The 19,084-nt window shown below is 44.1% G+C and overlaps 2 protein-coding genes across 2 annotated transcripts in view; one reads left to right on the forward strand and one right to left on the reverse strand.

The window, feature by feature from the left end:
- The first annotated feature begins 150 nt into the window (after nt 1-150).
- cgrrf1 (cell growth regulator with ring finger domain 1) lies at nt 151-11,137 on the forward strand. The gene is made up of 7 exons (XM_017684825.2): nt 151-286; nt 378-518; nt 3,242-3,378; nt 4,915-5,092; nt 5,540-5,687; nt 7,453-7,560; nt 8,938-11,137. Exons 2-7 carry the CDS (start codon nt 412-414, stop codon nt 9,247-9,249), a joined length of 990 nt encoding a protein of 329 aa, XP_017540314.1. The 5' UTR covers nt 151-286; nt 378-411; the 3' UTR covers nt 9,250-11,137.
- Nucleotides 11,138-11,682: 545 nt separating this feature from the next.
- Nucleotides 11,683-19,084, reverse strand: part of psmc6 (proteasome 26S subunit, ATPase 6) — a 7,961-nt gene continuing 559 nt past the window's right edge. The window contains exons 2-14 of the mRNA XM_017684824.2: nt 18,780-18,859; nt 17,631-17,670; nt 17,497-17,549; nt 17,230-17,297; nt 15,929-16,043; nt 15,759-15,846; nt 14,674-14,735; nt 14,447-14,570; nt 13,486-13,547; nt 13,251-13,371; nt 12,650-12,730; nt 12,500-12,571; nt 11,683-12,134 (exon numbers count right to left, since the gene is read on the reverse strand). Of these exons, the coding sequence (XP_017540313.1) occupies nt 12,016-12,134; nt 12,500-12,571; nt 12,650-12,730; nt 13,251-13,371; nt 13,486-13,547; nt 14,447-14,570; nt 14,674-14,735; nt 15,759-15,846; nt 15,929-16,043; nt 17,230-17,297; nt 17,497-17,549; nt 17,631-17,670; nt 18,780-18,859 (1,085 nt within the window). The 3' untranslated portion in view covers nt 11,683-12,015. The remainder of the gene's footprint in view (nt 12,135-12,499; nt 12,572-12,649; nt 12,731-13,250; nt 13,372-13,485; nt 13,548-14,446; nt 14,571-14,673; nt 14,736-15,758; nt 15,847-15,928; nt 16,044-17,229; nt 17,298-17,496; nt 17,550-17,630; nt 17,671-18,779; nt 18,860-19,084) is intronic.

Consider the following 19,084-nt stretch of genomic DNA (forward strand, 5'->3'; position numbering starts at 1 on the left):
CTCCCGCCGCGAGACGATGCTCCTCTTCAGCTACCCAGCCCGAGCTGCACCCGCTCCATCTGCACCAGCAGCAGCGCCGCCACCCAGTAAAGCAGCACCAGCAGTAAAAACTACCTGATCTCCCTCATCATCCCACGACCGCAGTCCGGCCTGCTGCTGAACAGCCTCCGCCAGCGGGCTCCGCTCCTCCGGGCTCCGCTCCTCCACCGCAGCAGCTCCACGGCCGAATCGCGTTTTCAGTGGCTCCGGTTTAGCGAGCGGGCCGCCGTAGCTGCAGTAGGCGGAAGTGAGTGTGTTGTGGTGGGCTTGTTGTGACAGCGCCGCGTTTATTTCTACATTTTTCTCTTTTAAACCCTTTAAACTCTTTAAACCTCCAGTCCTGACGCGCCTCGCCGTGCAGGGGTTTTGGGAATGGCCGCGGAGTTCCTGGTCAAGCTGTATGAATATTCTCCTGTTTTCTACATCTGCGTCATTTCAGTCTGCTTCATCATCACCACGACGGCTCTGCTGGGCTACGGGTAATAATCTCTATTAAAATAAAATAAAATAAAATAAATAATAACGCTCTACAGTACCGCAGTGCTGGGCTACGGGTAATAATCTCTATTAAAATAAAATAAAATAAATAATAACGCTCTACAGTACCGCAGTGCTGGGCTACGGGTAATGATCTCTATTAAAATAAAATAAAATAAAATAAAATAAATAATAACACTCTACAGTACCGCAGTGCTGGGCTACGGGTAATAATCTCTATTAAAATAAAATAAAATAAAATAAATAATAAAGCTCTACAGTACCGCAGTGCTGGGCTATGGGTAATGATCTCTATTAAAATAAAATAAAATAAATAAATAATAACACTCTACAGTACCGCAGTGCTGGGCTATGGTAATGATCACTGTTAAAATAAAATAAAATAAAATAAATAATAACACACTACAGTACTGCAGTGCCAAGCTATGGGTAATGATTATTATTAAATTAAAATAAATAATAACGCACCGCAGTGCCGAGCTATGGGTAATGATTGTTATTAAATAAAAATAAAATGAATAATAAGAGCCAGTTTTTGCCACAGGGCCCTAGGCCACCAAGGGCCTCCCTGTAATCTCCCACTGCCTATAGGGCACTGCACTGCTCCCCCATGTTGGATCTTGCGGGTGGTGGGCCGAGATGGTCTCCCCACGTTACCTTTTCGGGCTAAGCCCGGCCACCAGGCGCTCACCGAGGAATGCTACCCCCAGGCCTGGCTCCAGGAGTAGGTCCTGGTGATCCTCTCCCAGGCAGGGTACACGATTTTCTATGTCTGTTGTGCATGGTGGGGTTTTGGATAGCGTTAGTCTGGGTCTTCACTCCAGACCTGTTGTCCCTGGGAGACCCTACCAGGAGCGTATTGCTCACGACAACTTAGCTCTGAAGATCCTTAGACCACACAAGCCCTTCCGCCACGACAAGGCCCCGATCCGGGAATGGACCCTGTTCAAAACCTCCATTGTGGAAGCTGCCAGGCATAGATGTGGCCAAAAGCTTTTGGGTGCTTATCGGGGCGGTAACCCAAGAACCTCCTTGTGGACACCGGTGGCGAGGGAAGCCATCAAGCTGAAGAAAGAGGCCTTTAGGAATTGCTTGGCCTGAAGGACTCCCGACTCAGACTCCCGCAGATTCTGTTGTGTCAAGTTCCGTTTCCCTGGTGGAGGTCACTGAGGTAGTTGGTAAACTCCTTAGTGTCAAGGGACCGGAGGGTATGTGCCAACTATCGGGGTATCACAGCCTCCCTGGGAAAGTCTATGCCAAGGTGCTGGAAAGGAGACTCTCACCGATAGTTGAACCTCAGATTGAGGAGGAGCAATGCAGATTCTGTCCCGGCCGTGGAACAATGGACCAGCTTTTCACTCTCTCATAGATTGTTGAGGGGGCATGGGAGTTTGCCAACCCAGTCTACATGTGTTTTATGGATTTGGGGAAGGCTTACAACCATGTTCCCTGAGATATCTTGTGGGAGGTCCACAAGAGTAGTGCCGGGGCTACTACCCCGGGCCATCCAATCTCTGTACTCCTGGAGTGAGAGCTGTGTCCGTATACTCGGCATTAAGTCAGACTCTTTCAGTGTTAGCGTTGGACTCCGGCAGGGTGGTGCCCTGTCTCCACTCCTGTTTGTGATATTCATGGACAGAGTGTTAGGGCGTAGCCGGGGTCAGGAGGGCATTATGTGTGGAGGGCGGAGGGTGGCGTTTCTGGTGTTTGCATTCGATGTTGTTCTTTTGACTGAATCACACTGATGCCTCCAGCGCTCGCTGGAGCGGTTTGCAGCTGAGTGTGAAGTGGTTGGTATGCGGGTCAGCACCTTCAAGTCTGAGTCCATGGTCTTAGCCCAGAAAAGGATGGCATGCCCACTCCAGGTAAGGGGGGGGGGGGGACTTGCCCCAAGTGTAGGAGTTTAAGTATCTTGGGGTCTTGTTCACGAGTGATGGGAAGAGGGATCGTGAGATTGGCCACAGGCTGGGACAGGCGGCAGCAGTAATGCGGTCACTGTACCGGACTGTAGTGGTGAAGAGGAGCTGAACCAAAAGGCCAAAGCTCTCTGTTTACCAGTCGGTCTACATCCCCACCCTCACCTGTGGTCATGAGCTGTGGGTAATGACCAAAAGAATGAAATCACGAATACAAGCGGTAGAAATGAGCCTCTTCACAGGGTGGCAGCTACACTCTATTTGATAGGGTGAGGCGCTCGGAGTAGAGCCGCTACTCCTCCGCATTGAGAGGAGCCAGCTGAGGTGGTTCGGGCAGCTGATTCGGATGCCCCCTGGACGCCTCACGGTGGGGGTGTACCAGGCACGGCCTACCAGGACAAAAGCTGGAGGGATTATATCTCCATGTTGGCCTGGTAGCGGCTTGGGGACCCCGGGAATGAGCTGGAGGAAGTTGCCGGGGACAGGGTCATCTGGGATTCTCTCTCAACTATTACCGCAACCCTATCTGGACTAGTGGTTAACGAAGATGATGATAAATAATAATACACTACAGTACTGCAGTGCCGAGCTATGGATAATGATTATTATTAAATGAATGAACTTAACTGTTTATTATTAAAACTAAACTGAAACACTGCTCCCCATTTACCCTCAGATTAGTGATGTGGTAAACAGCCTGTTAATGTTTGTTAAATCTGGTTCTCTCTGTAAAAGCAGAACTTTGGCTGAGGTTCTAGCAGTAATTGGTTTGCGTGCTCTGTCTCCAGGTTCGGCTTTGGCATCCCAGTGATCCTGCAAAGCATTGATGAAGCGGAATCTTTCTCTCCTGTTCCAGAGAAGAAGATGGTGCAGGTTACCAATCCCTTCGCTCTGGAGATGGGCACAACAGCGGGCACAGTAGCGGGTAAGACAGCAGGGATGTAATAATGCACATACATTCAGATTTGAGCCTGATGTGTTCTGTTACCTTTTACTGCTGTGTTTGACTTCATAAGCACAAGTCCTGGAATGTATTAGTTCCTCAGAAAAAAGCACAGTAAACTGAGCGTGGGTGTGTCCGTAGTGTAATATTGGCTTGTAATATTATTGGTACTTATATAAGGCGACAAGATTTCTAACATGAAAACCGAGTACATTTCCAGTTCAGCAGTCAGTATATCATTCAAATATCCCATGCTTTTATCTGTGACATAAAAAGAGGTGCTTTAACTCCTGCGTCAGCTCGTGTCTTGCAAAGACGTTTGTGGTGAATTTAACTCACTGGATCTTGTGATCTACTGGTGGAGTTTTACACAGCAGTGTTTTAGAAAACTAGGAGGCAAATGGTGGTGGTCAGTAAATAGCAGCATCAGATCTGCTGGCCAAAACAAGCACAATGCAAGACATCTGCCCATCTGCTCTGCTACAGGTCTTTCTTAGGACTTTTCACTGTTTTTAACTCACAGTAAAAACGAGGACATTTCCGGAGACAGTTCCAGCCAGGGACAGGCCAGCAAACCCGGGGGTGTCTGATCACCCTATGTTTAAATGCCTTCTGCCTGTATGGGATCATGAGTCCTATGATATAGAACACATTTACACTTCATTCATACTGACAGTCACTAAAAACGTTGAGATTGAGAGTGAAATCAGCAGCTCACAATCATCTGCTTGGGTGAATTTTTCATGCATTTCAGAAAGTTTTGTACATTTTTTTGGCTGCAAACTACAGTAATCTGGCAACCCTGACAGAAGATGAGAGATGCTCTAAATAGAGTGATGGGTGTGTCTTCCATTCATTTAAACACAGTCATTTTTTACTGTTTATCGGTACTGTAATTAAATCAGCACACCCTTGTTAAGATGCCATGGACTACATCAAACAACTTGCTTAAGGACAGCAGCACGGACAGAATTACATTATTACTGCAACTGAGTTTTGAGTTCTTTGAGAATCATTTCCAGCTTATTGGGAAAACAGTAAGATCTTAGTGGTCTTGTGATGAAATATCAACGTGTCCAGGTAATGTAACTATACATCTAAGTATAGTTGTGATCTGTGTTGGTTAAAGTCTCATTTAAATTGTTATTTTGGGCAAAAACATGACTAAAATAAAACATGCACTAGCCACAGATTCACTGCCATGATTAATGAAGAAATCTTCACTTAATAAGTAGTTAATTGAATTTATCCACTGCAGTAACGCTGACCTCCACTGTACGGGTGGTCTTACTGCCTCGTTTTTTTATTATTTTTAAATAAATAAAATGTATTTATTTATTTATTTTTACTCGATTTGGCCATTATTACCCATATTTTGGTTCTGTTCTGTTTCTGTGTACTTATAATCGCACTAATGCTGATAGGATGCGCGTTATCCACCCTTTTATCATCCCATTCTGCTCAGGTTTAAACACATAAATAAACGGCTTGCTGGTGGTGTTTGCTGTGTGCTCGCAGATGGAGTGGGCTTGCGGCCGTACTGTCTGGAGGACTGTGTGCTGACCTGTTTTTGGGGCTGTGGAGTTCAGGCTCTTCAGGCTGTGCTGCAGAAACACCAGCACAGGACCAGGCTGTCCACTCCACGCTCCTTCCAGGAGGCCCTGCAGTTTCACTACCTGCACTGCCAGACCTTTCAGTATCCTTTCGGTCTTAAAGGGCCTGTATCTCTGAAAAATATCCACTTTTTATTAAATAACATTTCCATATGAACTGTGTTAAAACAGCCCAATTTAAATTGTGATCTCACAAAAACCAACACGCACACATCTGTACACAGATGTTTGGCCCCGCTTGGTCAGAAGTTTGCCACAACATCAGTGAAGCTAACAGGTCACATGATCTTAAATCCCACCAGTTAGCATGGTGCTAAATGTACGCCTTACTTTTCTGTTAATTAATTTAATCCCCTTTGATGACGATTATTACTCATAGGAATTTCTCAAATTCATCTGCATAGTTTTAGTGTGATGGCAAAATAATGGGATATTTTCAACTACACTGTTTTAAAAAACATCTAATAATGCTGGACCATAACTAATCGATAATCATTAAAGTCCAGGTCTCACCTTAACCGATATTTCAGCGTCCAGAAGGAGGAGAGGGACGAGTGCTTTACTGAGCTGCCGGCAGATGTCGGGGTGTGGGATTTTGGGCCTCTCCCGCGGGATCGTTATCCGTTAGTGGCTGTTTTAACCTTGGCTAATGCTGAGCACAGAGATTCTTACAATATAGTGAGTACGCACATTATATAATATACTGGAGCAGGGTGTATCGTTCAAAAGACAAACTGTATTCATGATGTGTTATTTTATGTTTAATAACTTATACAGGATTGAAATTTGTTAAATTACACACCAGAAGGTACTTTTGCTAACAGATTTTATTCAGTGTTTCAAGATAAACTAAAATTGCCAAAGGAATTTGCTCGTCTGCCTTTACACACACACATGAACTTGAATGGCATCCAGTTCTTAATCCATAGGGTTTAATATGATGTCGGCTCATCCTTTGCAGCTATAACAGCTTCAACTCTTCTGTGAAGGCTTTCCACAACGAAGTGTGATTGGTCACTCCAGAGAACTCGTCTCCACTGCTCTAGAGTCCAGTGGCGGCGCTTTACTCCACTGCATTCCACGCTTTGCATTGCGCTTGGTGATGTAAGGCTTGGATGCAGCTGCTCAGCCATGGAAACCCATTCCATGAAGCTCTCTACGCTGTTCTTGAGCTGATCTGAAGGCCACATGAAGTTTGGAGGTCTGTAGTGATTGACTCTGCAGAAAGTCGGTGACCTCTGCGCACTATGCCCCTCAGCATCCGCTGACCGCTCTGTCATTTTACGTGGCCGACCACTTCGTGGCTGAGTTGCTGTCGTTCCCAATCGCTTCCACTTTGTTATAATCCCACTGACAGTGGACTGTGGAATATTTAGTAGTGAGGAAAATTCACGACTGGACTTGCTGCACAGGTGGCGTCCGATCACGGTACCACGCTGGAATTCACTGAGCTCCTGAGAGCGACCCATTCTTTCACTAATGTCTGTAGAAGCAGTCTGCAGGCCGAGGGGCTCGGCTTTATACACCTGTGGCCATGGAAGTGACTGGAACACCTGAATTCAGTGATTTGGATGGGGGAGTGAAAACTTTTGGCAATATAGTGAATATAATACACTGTAAACTCAAGAGCAACTTTTGCAAATGAGCTTTAAGTTGTCTTGGCAAAGCCGTAGCCATGTTATCCTAGGTGGTTATTAATGTTTTGCTCGGGTATCCCAGGTGGTTGCGAAGGTGTGTGAATATATGCAGCTGTGCTGTTCCCACCCTTACCGTTACGTCACAAAACGCTGCACCTGTCAAGTTCTTTTGAAGTCCTTTAAAGATGGAGCCGTAAACTTTGATTTTAGTTATTTATTTTTTTCATTTATTAGAGCTGGAGATGCTTCACCGCCAGCGCCTGCACTGTAGCGTAAGTTTAGCCTCAGACCACATCGGCTTTTTTTTTTAATAGTTGTATCATTTGCTTTTCAGTTTAAACCCAATATCACATTTGAGAGTGAATTCCTCAGCCACTGTTCGCTCCTCTGCTGACACGCAGTGAAACTGGGATATGTTGGCTGGCGATCCACCCACTGGATCCTTCGTTGACACATTCCTCAAATGTATATTTGAGCTTTCAAAGTGGGACAGCCTAGTCACCCCGCTGTGATGCATTCGGCCTTCGGATGCAGCCTCCAGAGGACGCAACCTCTGAATCGGGACACAGCTTGTATGTATGAAGGGCTGGAGATTCTGGCATCATTTGTTGCTATGCTATTCCAAGTGGTTGCTAAGGCTTGGCTATGCTATAGTGTCCCAGGTGGTTGCCAAGTTTGTCAAGTAACTTAGTTACAGTAAATGTCTATTTGCAGTAATTTTGTTGAGACATCTGCGTTGAAAGCGCTTGAAATTTGAGTCACTCTGGATATTAATTTTATACCAAAGTTCTCTTCTGATTCTGCAGGTCGCCAGTGTAACGGTGCTCCACGTTCCTGATGATAAATACAGGCTCTCTGCGAGGATTCTGTCTCAGTATCTGCACACGACTCAGGGGAACACGTATGATTTAAAGGTGAAGTCTGACCCTGTACAACTCAATCAGCTCACAGCTGCTTTCCTTTAATCAGTTTAATCACATTTGACCTCTGGGTCCCTGTAGTAATCTTATAAGCCTGTAATTAATCGTGTACTGTTAAAGGAGCAGTTCACCAACGAATCTGGATAAATCAGATGTATCCAGTTTCCCCCGTCCTTTCTCCAAATGAACTTTTCTTCTCTAGTTTAAGCGCTGGAGCTACAAGGCTAACATTGCTAACGAGTAATGGAAGCTTTATACTCCAGCAGAGCCACCAGCACACGTGAACCGTGAGTCGCTCAGTGATCTCTAATAGACCTGATTACGGACTAAAGTATGAAAGCATAGCTAAAACAGTAAATATGTCAGACCTTATTAGATAAAACCAGTTGTTTCTGTTCGTGCCCTTATGGGGTATCTAGTGTATATTAGAGCTAAGCTAACAGTGATTCACAATCGGTTTTCTTTTGTTCTAGATTAAACACACGGTTAAAGCTCGTAAATGATATCCTGTATGTCTCATTTGAAGCGTGACAGACATTATCATACATCCCAGCTTGTGTGCATCATTTTTACTCTTTCAGAAAAGAGTCCTGGCATCAAGCTGCCGCCACAGTTCTGCTTTCCTGACAACTAAACCAGAACACTGCTTAGACTACAGCTCATATTCACAGTCAGTGACATGTCTAGAACCTCCAGTAGGACTAGAGTGGTGTTTTTAGTCTCTATTGTAAAAGCATGAGTGGTTGGTTCCTCAGTCACTTCCTAATCATGAAGTCTAGCATGTAAGGCCTTGGGCTGGAGGTCAGGCTCGTGACCGGAAGGTCGCCGGTTTGATCCCCAGAGCCGACAGCACATGACTGAGGTGTCCTTGAGCAAGACACCTAACCCCCAACTGCTCCCCGGGCGCTGTGGATTGGGCTGCCCACCGCTCCAGGCAAGTGTGCTCACTGCCCCCTAGTGTGTGTGTTCACTAGTGTGTATGTGGTGTTTCACTTCACGGATGGATTAAATGCAGAGGTGGAATTTCCCTGTTGTGGGATTAATAAGGGTCACAATCTTAATCTTCAGTCCAGCTCCCGGAGTTCTATCCAGTGGGAGAGCTCACTCAGCTGTATCTCCCTAGATATCACATAGAGAACACTCCTGATTTGTCTGCTGCATAAGCCACTGGTAGATACACCTGTCGGTGTACATCAGTCTCGGAAAGGGAATAATGAATAAATGGAAAAGAAAGCGAGTCCAGCTGTTCACAAAATGCGAATTGGTGGGATGTAAAAAGAGCAAACTGGGTAAATCTGATTGTTCAGTGAACTATGGCTTTAATTCTGCGTAGGGAACGACTGAACTCTGTGTCTGCTGTTTCTCCCGCAGCCTCTCTTCATGTCCACAGATAGTGGAGAGCAGTCTGGATCCTCCACCGCAGACACTGGGCCACAGACTAAACCACCTGAGGAGGAGGCGGAGGAGCCAGAGAAGGAAGAGGAGGAGCCAGGAGCGCCGGGCAGAGACTGTGTTGTGTGTCAGAACGCACCGGTGAACAGAGTGTTGTTACCATGCCGACACACGTGCATTTGTGACGGGTGCGTGACGCGGTTTCAGCACTGCCCAATGTGCCGGGCTTTCGTGGTAGAGTCCTTTGCTTTGGCCAATCAGACACTTCCCGAAGGTGAATCGGAGGAGTGAATTACGTTACATAATCAGCATCCGTGTTAGTGTTGAAGGAATACTGCAGTGTTTTTTATTTCTATCTGTTCCATCTGCAGCGTACAGTCGGGTATGATACAGTTAGTCCTCTGTAGATGGGAAAGAATACAAAGCCCACTGAACTGGACACTTTATAATAGAAGTCAATGGGCAGATGCTCTGAAATATTAAAGGAACACACACGTCTTGTCCAGCCTAATCTGTAGCACATCGTTTAACACCACAGACAATAACTAAAGTGTGCTTGGAAAAGAGTGAACGAGTGAAAAGTGCATGAACTAAAACACAGTTATAATGGGAGGCAGTCCTGGGCTGCAGGTTAGGGAACCAGTCATGTGACCGGAAGGTCGCCAGTTCAATCCCCTCAGCTGACAGTATGTGGGGCACCCAACCCCCATGGGCGCTGTGGATAGGGCTGCCCAAGTGTGCTCACTGCCCCCTAGTGTGTGTGTGTGTGCTCACTAGTGTGCATGTCTGCGGGTGTTTCACTGCATGGGTGGGTTAAATGCGGAGGTCTAATTCCACAGTGTGCAGAACACAGTTGGCTGATGGTTCTGCATTCAGTTCAGTGGGCAGATGATCTGACGTGACTTCAGGATTTTCTTATCCAATCTCCGTCTGCTACTGTAATATATATGATTTTATGATTTAAGAATTGGCACGTTCTTATAAAGGAACAAAAAAAGTTCTAATGGAAGTCAATAGGCAGATGCTCTGAAGTGTTACAAGAACATTTTAGTACATTTAAACCTAATTTATATTTGCTGTAGGTGTAGCTTATAGCTGATTACCGGACAATAATTTCCCTGAACTTATAAAAGAAAATCAGAAAGTAACTTATTATAACTGGGTTATAATAGAAGTCAATGGGCAGATGCTCTATAATATTAAAGGGACACTTCAGTCTTTTCAAATCTGACCTCTGCTGCGTCTCTAGCAGTTAGACCACCAGACAGTAACTGAATCGTACTTAAACGAGGAAACTCTTCATCTAAAAGCACTGCTGTAGTAGAAGTCAACGGGCAGATGTTTAAGTATTAAAGGACACTTTGGAGCTTTTCAGCCTAACGTCTGTCAGGTATGTCTGCAGATGTCTGCAGCAGATGGGGTTTAATGTTGAATCAGACGGTGAGTTCCGTAGCTAAGGACATTTCAGAAAGTCATGTTACATATTCAGACTGAAGATATGTAGATAGCGTGGATTTTTCTTTTCTTATGTGTTTTTTTAATATGTAAAATGGTTTAAGTGTTAATACCTAAATACATGCGTATGTACATACACATTTTATTGTCTTACTGACTGCTGAGGCGAGAACGTTTTCATGTTTGTTTTCTTGCTGGAAAATGTTTTGGATGAGACGCTTCAAGTTAGAAATGAATTAAAATCAAAGATATTGTTAAAAATGGTTCTGTCAGAGGTGGGCGATACGGCAAAAATCGTATATATTGAGATACTTCAGGAAACTGTCGTGATGCACGGTATTTGTTTGACATTTGATGAGCTGGATAAGTGGAAAAAGAGCCAGGAGTGCTAGATCTTATAAAAATACGATCCAGAACTATAAACACAGTCGTTTTTGTTCAATATGTAGCACAAATTCCAGTTAAACTAGATTAATTTTGCTCTCTTTATAATGAAACATGCAGCTGGTTGGTGTCTGTAAGTACTGATGATGTACACAATGTTCAGAAAAGCTTATTCTATTTTATTGTGGCATCATTGATCACACACACACACACACACACACAGACACACACACACACCTGATATTGCCCAGCTCTAGGTTTAGTCTACTGTAAAAATGTTGTATATACTCACTGTACTGTACTGATTTCATAGAATTAAAACATCTAAATTATGGACTTATTAATGTGCTTGGTTTATTATAAGGCTGGTCCTTCTTAAAAAAGACATTTTACATTTACGGCATTTGGCTGATGCTCTTCTCCAGAGCGACTTACAGTTTGATCATTTTACACAGGGAGGCCAAGGTGGTGTTGGGAGTCTTACCCAAGGACTCTTATTGGTGTAGTGTAGGGTGGTTACCCAGGTGGGGATTGAACCCCAGTCTACAGTGTAGAAGGCAGAGGAGTTACCCACTACACTAACCAACCACCACCTTTGCCTATGTAATATGTAGATGAGCTCTATTCTGATTCGCTGCCTTGTATGGCGTTCATTCAGGAATCAGTCCAGTCTAAAACACCCCAACTTCCGTGTTGGTGGGCAGAGCTGAGCTGCTGTAGGCTGAACTGGATTTTAAGGTTTTTATGACACAAAGAAATTAAAATTGTGCCGTTTCTGTATTTCCCCCTATATGGACTGTATTGACTGGGCAGTGCATTCAAGGTCTTTAACCATGTTTACACTCGTCAAACCATCATTAACAAAACAAGCACATAAAGCACCTGTTCAGTATCAAACTTTAATGAGGTGATAAACGAGGCAGGAACAACGTGTTACAACAGAGACACAGAGGGTTGTAGTAGGATTTAAATGATGTCGATGAGGCCAGTAGTCAATGTGTTGGGACTACAGAACACGCGCGGTTCCCTACAGCTGAGCTCGAAGGATAGTAGAACTATTCAGGCAATACTGATCGTAACAATCAGAGGGAGCTGCTGGCTGTCAGTTCACAAAACATAATAAAAAGAAAAGTTTTCTGCAACTGAGAGTGACAAAAAAGTATCGTGTGGTCTTTACATGAGCAAAACATCCGCCGCCTGTGATCTGACACTGATATTTTATACAGGTTTGTAATCCAGCTTGGACTCCAGCTTCTTAGAATCTGCCACTTTCCGTACGGCCTTCATAAAATCTTCCTGAGTGACGTAGTCGCGGTCTGCGCGGATAGCAAACATTCCTGCAGAGGCACAGAAAACGGTCAAATCCTGAATGCATATACACAAACAAACAAACAAACAAACAAACAAACAAACAAACAGCAAGGAATGGTTTACAAACAGCCAGGTTTACACACATTCTCCATTTCCACTGTGTAAAGATGTAAAAACATTGACTTTTGGTGAACAACTCCTTCAAACGAATCTGATCTGTGGGTTGATCTGATCACTCAGGTCCACAGTCAGCTTTCCTGATTAAAGGGCAATACCACCTTTTTTTCCAAAATTTCTGCTTAATTAAGTGGCATCACAGTGTTGGTGATAAGGCACTCAATCGCCGTCTACAGCTGGAAAATTCAGTGTACTGTATCTGACCGCTCCGTACCGGCCTCAGTGCAGACGTTTCTCAGGTCAGCACCATTGAACCCATCCGAGAGCTTGACGATGGCTTCGTAATCTAAGAAACAGCAGATCAGTCAGAGCTCAGGATGAAGGCAGAGATGTAAGAGGAGCTCCTGTATGAGCTGTAACACACCTATCTCTCCGTGTTTGGTGATGGGTCCCGAGTGGATCTTCAGGATGTCCAGACGAGCCTGTTCATTGGGCAGCTCTATGTCTGTAATAAAGAATCAGTTAAATACACTTAAATAAATAAAAATAAACACCCTGTTTATTATTTCCACTGGTTAACAGGATCCTTCCATATCAAATACTAACTGCTCCTTCCTGCTTTTAAAGCTCTTCATGGTCTCGCTCCTGCCTCCCACAGTCCACCATCCTCATTATATATGAAAATATATATCTACACAAAGTCAAGGCCAAAAAAATAAGTTGGGAAAGTACATTATATATATTAGGTTTTTTTTTATATATATATATATATATATATATATTAAAAAAAGAGCATCTAGGAAAAGCCGACTCCGATATCAGCGAGGACAGTCAGAGGCTGATTTGCCCAATGAATGAACAAACAAACAAACAAACCTTTAATTTACTAGTGAGTGACCTGCACAATTAACACAACATTATGCTGATCACATTTTGGACCAACATACGCTCCCAAGACAGTCCGGCCATTTTTCGTCTCTCCTAACGTGAAGTACCCTCAGGTCTGTTAAAGGCACTATACTCACGGATTTTCCTGTCCAGTCTGCCAGGCCGCAGCAGAGCCGGGTCCAGAGTGTCTGGACGGTTAGTAGCCATGATCATCTTCACTCTGTGCAGGGTGTCAAATCCATCCATCTGGTTCAACAGCTACAGAAGACATTTACTCAGTTAGACGCTGACTAATTAATAACGAGAGCGGCCGCTCACCGTCTGCCTGAACCGCACTCACACACAGAAAACCAAACCGTGGATATGACGTACCTCCATGAGTGTCCTCTGGATCTCTCTGTCTGCAGATGTTCCCTCAGAAAAACGACGACCACCTTTAAAAAGAAAATCCTCCTTTAGTAAATGTTGATTTGGCATCGACACTCACAAAATAAAAGTGCCACACAGAACCTCACCTGACCAATTGAGCGGTCATTTAAATAAACTCTGCATTATGTAAAGGTTCTTTAATGTTATTTACTTTACACACCGTTCTCCACAGACCATCCAGCTCTTTAGGGTAACGGTGCGCTCTGCAGTCAGGAAGGACACGTCTGAAGTTCTGCTTCCTTAGTTTAATCGTTTGAGCTACAAGGCTAATGTAGCTGATCAGTAACAGAAGCCAATACCGCACCACTGTGATCACACATGATCGGATGACTCCTGCTGAGCAAGTCTCAGCCGATCAACTGTTTTAATTAGATTTTTCTACAAACTCTAAATCTAATTATCTTCCTGGACAATAAATATAAATATCGCCAGAGAACATCTTCAAACCACCTGTCAGTCAACCACTGTAGTGACCATATTTAATACAGGCACTCAAACCTTAAAATATTACATGAAACTTTAAATATTAATAAAAATGGCCCCAGGATGCAAAACCTACTGTTTTCTACACACCTGGCATCTTTTCCCCGGAAGTTCGTTAACTTCAGGGATCAGTTTCTAAACCGCCGACCGTTCACAGCGTGTATGTTCACGCTGGCTGCAGACGAAGCGCAGCTGGTGCGTTTCGCGATGTGACCGATGGGGAACTGAACTGTGATGTAACCGCTGTCCTATAGACTGTTGCTAGGGGAGAGGGGTGTGAGCCCAAATTGTGTTGCAGTGCATGCTGGGTACTGTAGTGCAGCGCATGGTGAAGCAGGCTAGTATCAACAGAGTGAGAGTAATTATACAGGCCCGCTCCGACAGACAGTACTAGACTCGCTGAGATGAAAGGAAAAGTTACCGATAGCATCGATCTCATCCATGAAGATGATGCAGGGCTGGTGGTCCCGAGCGTAGTTGAACATCTCTCTAATCAGCCTGGCACTCTCACCAATGTACTTATCAACGATGGAGCTGGACACCACCTGCAGAAACAACACCGTTAATGCGCCGTCCAGCTAAACAGCACGGTTCCCCAAAAGAACACAACAGGAAACGTGAAGAAGTCTTAGTGGTGCTCTCAGATACCTTCAGGAAATTGCAGTCCAGCTGACTGGCCACAGCTCTTGCTAGAAGGGTCTTTCCAGTTCCTGTTCAACATTGACATGTTATTGTTTATAATTATTTATTATTATTATTTATAATTATTTATTATTATTATTTATAATTCCAAAAGGAAAGTCTAATGAATTCAGCTAGGAGGCTAATGTATGGAGTGGACAGTGTAGATAGGTGGTTTCTGACACCATGTGATCTACAAATGTGGACTAAAGCACACCAGCTGAGCTAAACAACGTTCCCATTTTAAAATAAAGGTGCCAAAAGGTTCTCTGGAGCAACGACACACACAAGAACCACTTTTTAAGGAATCATTCACTGGATGTTTTTTTAGAGAACTACTGTTATAAATGAGATTTGACTGTGAGGAACCTTTAAAAAGTTCACACACAAGGTTTTAGGAAGATCTCAAACTGGTACACACTCTTTAAAAAGTGCCACAAAGGGTTCTTTTAGTGCTGCCATAGCAGAACCACTTTTGGTTCCCCAAGAAACCATGCTTCAACAAAAGGCATCTTACCAACGTAACTTCATTTATTTTTATTATGATTATTAATATTATTATCATCATCATCATCATGTGGAAAGTTCTCCATACTCAGATTTTGCAAAATGGTTCTTTACAAGGACCAAAAGTGGTTCTTCAATGGCATCATGTAAAGAACCCTTTCTGGCACTTTCATCTCATCATGGTGATGAGGGTTCATCTAATTTAAACCTTGAAAGATGTTCTTTAAGCTCATGGTTCTCGGTTCTTTAGGGTACCAGGTGTGTATTTTTCCCCATGGCATCACTCAAAATCACATATTTTAACTGCATCAGCAGCTATTCTGATTCCTGAAGGTCATTTATGCTAATTGGTGGGCCATAAGCTTCCATTATTTGTTAGCTACAATAGCCTCGTAGCTCCAGAGCTAAAACAAAAGAAGCAAACTTCAGACACCAAACACACCTAGGCTGATGGATTAAATCTGCGGCGAGGTACGCAGCAGATTACCCCCCAACTATCACTTTAAAAGAACTAAACAAACACACAGGAAGACACAAGACAGCACCTGGAGGTCCGTACAGCAAGCAGCCTTTCGGGGGGATGATGCCCACCCGCTGGAAGAGCTCAGGGTTGGTCAGCGGCAGCTCGATCACCTGAAAAAGGACAAACAGAAATGTCTTCGTGCTCTCCTTCTCAGCGAGACAGCTCTGCTTCACACACTGAGGACACACTCGCCTCTCTGAGTTCACGGATCTGCTCAGACAGCCCACCGATCTCCGAGTACGACACGCTGCCCGGGTCTTCGTGGGACATGTTGTACACCAGCGGGTCGACCTCACGCGGCAAATACCTGCAAACGAGCAGAGCAGAATGTCTAAACAGAGCGGCACGTAAAGCGAAGAAAAGGTGCGGTTTCCATCCCAAACACAGTCAGTCAGACCAGGCCTAGGAAGTTTGCTTCTACACGTCATGGAAGCTTATCCTCCACCAGCTCACGTGGTGCTAACCGCACGCCTACATCACCACACACTCGCCTACAATGCGTCAGTGCATTCGGCTCCTCTACGTTTCAGCTTCTTACACGAATTGTCCGTTTCACATTAAATGGTGCAGCAGATTATTCTGGTACCGGGACAAACGGAAAAATTCCCAGATACAGCGCCGGAGAAAAGGGCCGCTTGTTTTAGCTCCACGGCTCAGACCACGTCGAACTGTAACGTGGTCTCAAACAGACTTGGGTGGTAGGCAATGCTAAACAGGGCAAATACAGCCTCGTGTGTTCCAGCGCTAAAACTAAAGCAACACGCCTTGATTTTGGGATAAACAATCAAATTAAATATGACTTCAAAACTTTAGGTACACTACAAATGTTTAAATTCCTAACCGATTTTAATAGACTAGGCATCTCATGCCATCCAGCGGGTTTCTAGATTTTTTGGGCGACTGAAATATCGGGGATCACACACACTGCTCAACCTACAAGTGGCTGCTGAACTGAACTCACGCAAACGTGCACGTTCTGTTACCAGATGACGCAGATAAACGTTTGCACTGAGAGTAAAGAAGCAGCAAGCAAGCATTTTTAGGGAGGATCACGGATGTAAAGACATGATCAGTCGGGCAGATTTTAAGAGCTTTAGATGGACAAACTCCCTTAGGCCTCAAACTCGGCTCATTAAAAAGCTCCGCGCCACACGTGAGCGACTCCTCACCACTGCTACGTTTTCTTCTCTAGTGCTCTCCGTTCTCATTGGCTGTTGGAGGAGTCCGGTCGTGATCAGTTTACACTAGATTTTGCTCAGGTTTCATAAACTCTGCCTTGTCTAAAACACAACCGGCAGGCAGTAAATCTCGAGTCAGTGCTGCTCACACACGACTGGGCTGTCTCCAACCGTCGACTGCGACCCAAAACTCTAGAGCGGACAAGCTCAGACTCAGACTGACCGAGAATCTGGGCTGAATCTGTTACACTGCTTTGGCACAGGAGGGAGTTATTTATTTATTTATTTATTTTTAAAGCAGGATCACCTGCTCACCTCATGATCGTGAGGGTGGTCATATCCAGAGCCACTCTGGTTCCAGGCTTCAGCTTGGTTTTGTCCAGCTGTGATGATCAGAAACAGCAGAAAGAAAAGCATGCAGTCGTACTGTAGTCCAAATCCTACTAATAAAGGTGTTAAAACTAATATATATATATATATATATATATATATATATATATATATATATATATATATATATATATATATATATATATATATATATATATATATATATATATAGACCGCGTGGTCTGCGCTTACCTGTCTGCGGCAGCCGACCACATAGCGAGGGCCATTGGTGGCTTTAACAATAACTGAAAGTGCAAAGAAAATCCATTTAGCTCTTCACGACAACAACACGTAGAAATACCGACAGAAAAAGGTACAGGACTTACACTTCTCCTCCGTCAGCTGTTTGAGGACCTCGCCAACGATCTACACCGGAAAAAACAGCACATTAACACTCACAGCGTGTCGTCATCACTGGTTACTTCAGCCATGTTTACTACCTGCTTGTGCTCTGAACTAAAGACGGCTTCTCTACTACTTAGTTCAATACAAAGCGTTGAGACTCCTACAGAATGCTGTAAATAATAAGACTGCTGTCCTGTTAATACTGTAAAGCTTTATGGACGGTACATATTAAAGCTACTCTTTAAATAAATTTGACTTACAGATGTCATAAGTAAAAAAAAATAAATTCAGTACTTGGCACACACAAAACCTGATGAACAATAAACGATACACAAGGCACAGATAATACAGAGTCCTAAATAATTAGAATCTTGTAAAGTGCTGAAAATAAGACTGAAAACATACCACAACAAAAGCAATAATTAAGCAATTTATTGATAAACGGGCTATAAATATTGTACACCAACTAATCTTAGTTAGTTAGCTAAATACTGTAAATAGTATTGTTGCAAAAACTCCACCGATTTTCCAAAATTACCCCAATAGAGCGGATAAGATGTAAACAGAGAGGCTCAGAGGGTTCGGTGTGAAACGGTTCAGACGTCTTTACAGTGGTGGTGATGGGAACCAGGCGTCGCCATGACTACAACACAGATATAGACACTTTATTTACCATCCAGAACCACCAGAGAACCTACACGAGTCTTCTGAGCTTATATGGAATGTTGATGATGGAAAACAGTGGAAAATCTGGAATAATGAGTTTTCTTTGGGGACTATTTTGCCGCACAGCGCCCTGCATGTCTCCCTCCACCATGAATGGAGTTGAAGTTCTCTAAACTCTCATAAAACAGCGTCTCAGTCATCAGGCAGTGAATTCAGAACCAGTTCATGTAGGAACTTTCTGTAGGAGCTTTTAGAGGGACGTCTGGTTCCCATCACCACCACTGTGAACGGTGAGGTTCTCTAAACCACTCTGAACCAACTTAGTTCCCATGTTAACCTCTGACCTGGGCAGACAACCTGCAGAAGTGGCGTCAGGCTGTAAACACAGAGTGATGTGAATGCTCTGGATGTTGTTCTGTAGGATGAGTCGGTTTAATATCCATCACAGCGTGATGACCGCTTACCTGCCCAACGCTCTGCAGAGCCTTCAGGTCATTCTCAGACTTCTCATACTGCTTGGTCAGCTCCTTCAGCTGCTCCCTCACTGGAAACACAACCCGACCAATCCAGTCAGAGCCGGGCGACACATAAAACCGCTTAGACGCGCAGTTTAATTAGCTCATTAATTCATTACAACCATCTCATTTTATTTATTACTGTAGCCGTTAGCTGAGCTAGCTTAGCTTAGCTTAGCTAGCTAACTAAGCTAAATTAGCTGGACCTAGCGAGCTAAAGAACGCAGGGACGCAGCCCGACTAAGAGACACACA

Source organism: Pygocentrus nattereri, chromosome 4, assembly GCF_015220715.1.
Source record: "Pygocentrus nattereri isolate fPygNat1 chromosome 4, fPygNat1.pri, whole genome shotgun sequence".
In the NCBI taxonomy this organism is placed as follows: domain Eukaryota; kingdom Metazoa; phylum Chordata; class Actinopteri; order Characiformes; family Serrasalmidae; genus Pygocentrus; species Pygocentrus nattereri.

What these genes read in the sequence shown, in the direction of transcription:
- cgrrf1 (XM_017684825.2), top strand. Translation starts at nt 412, where the DNA reads ATGGCCGCGGAGTTCCTGGTCAAGCTGTATGAATATTCTCCTGTTTTC. An exon ending in CTGCACTGCCAGACCTTTCA is followed by an intron (nt 5,093 to 5,539) that starts GTATCCTTTCGG and finishes CCGATATTTCAG; the next exon opens with CGTCCAGAAGGAGGAGAGGG. An exon ending in ACAGAGATTCTTACAATATA is followed by an intron (nt 5,688 to 7,452) that starts GTGAGTACGCAC and finishes CTGATTCTGCAG; the next exon opens with GTCGCCAGTGTAACGGTGCT.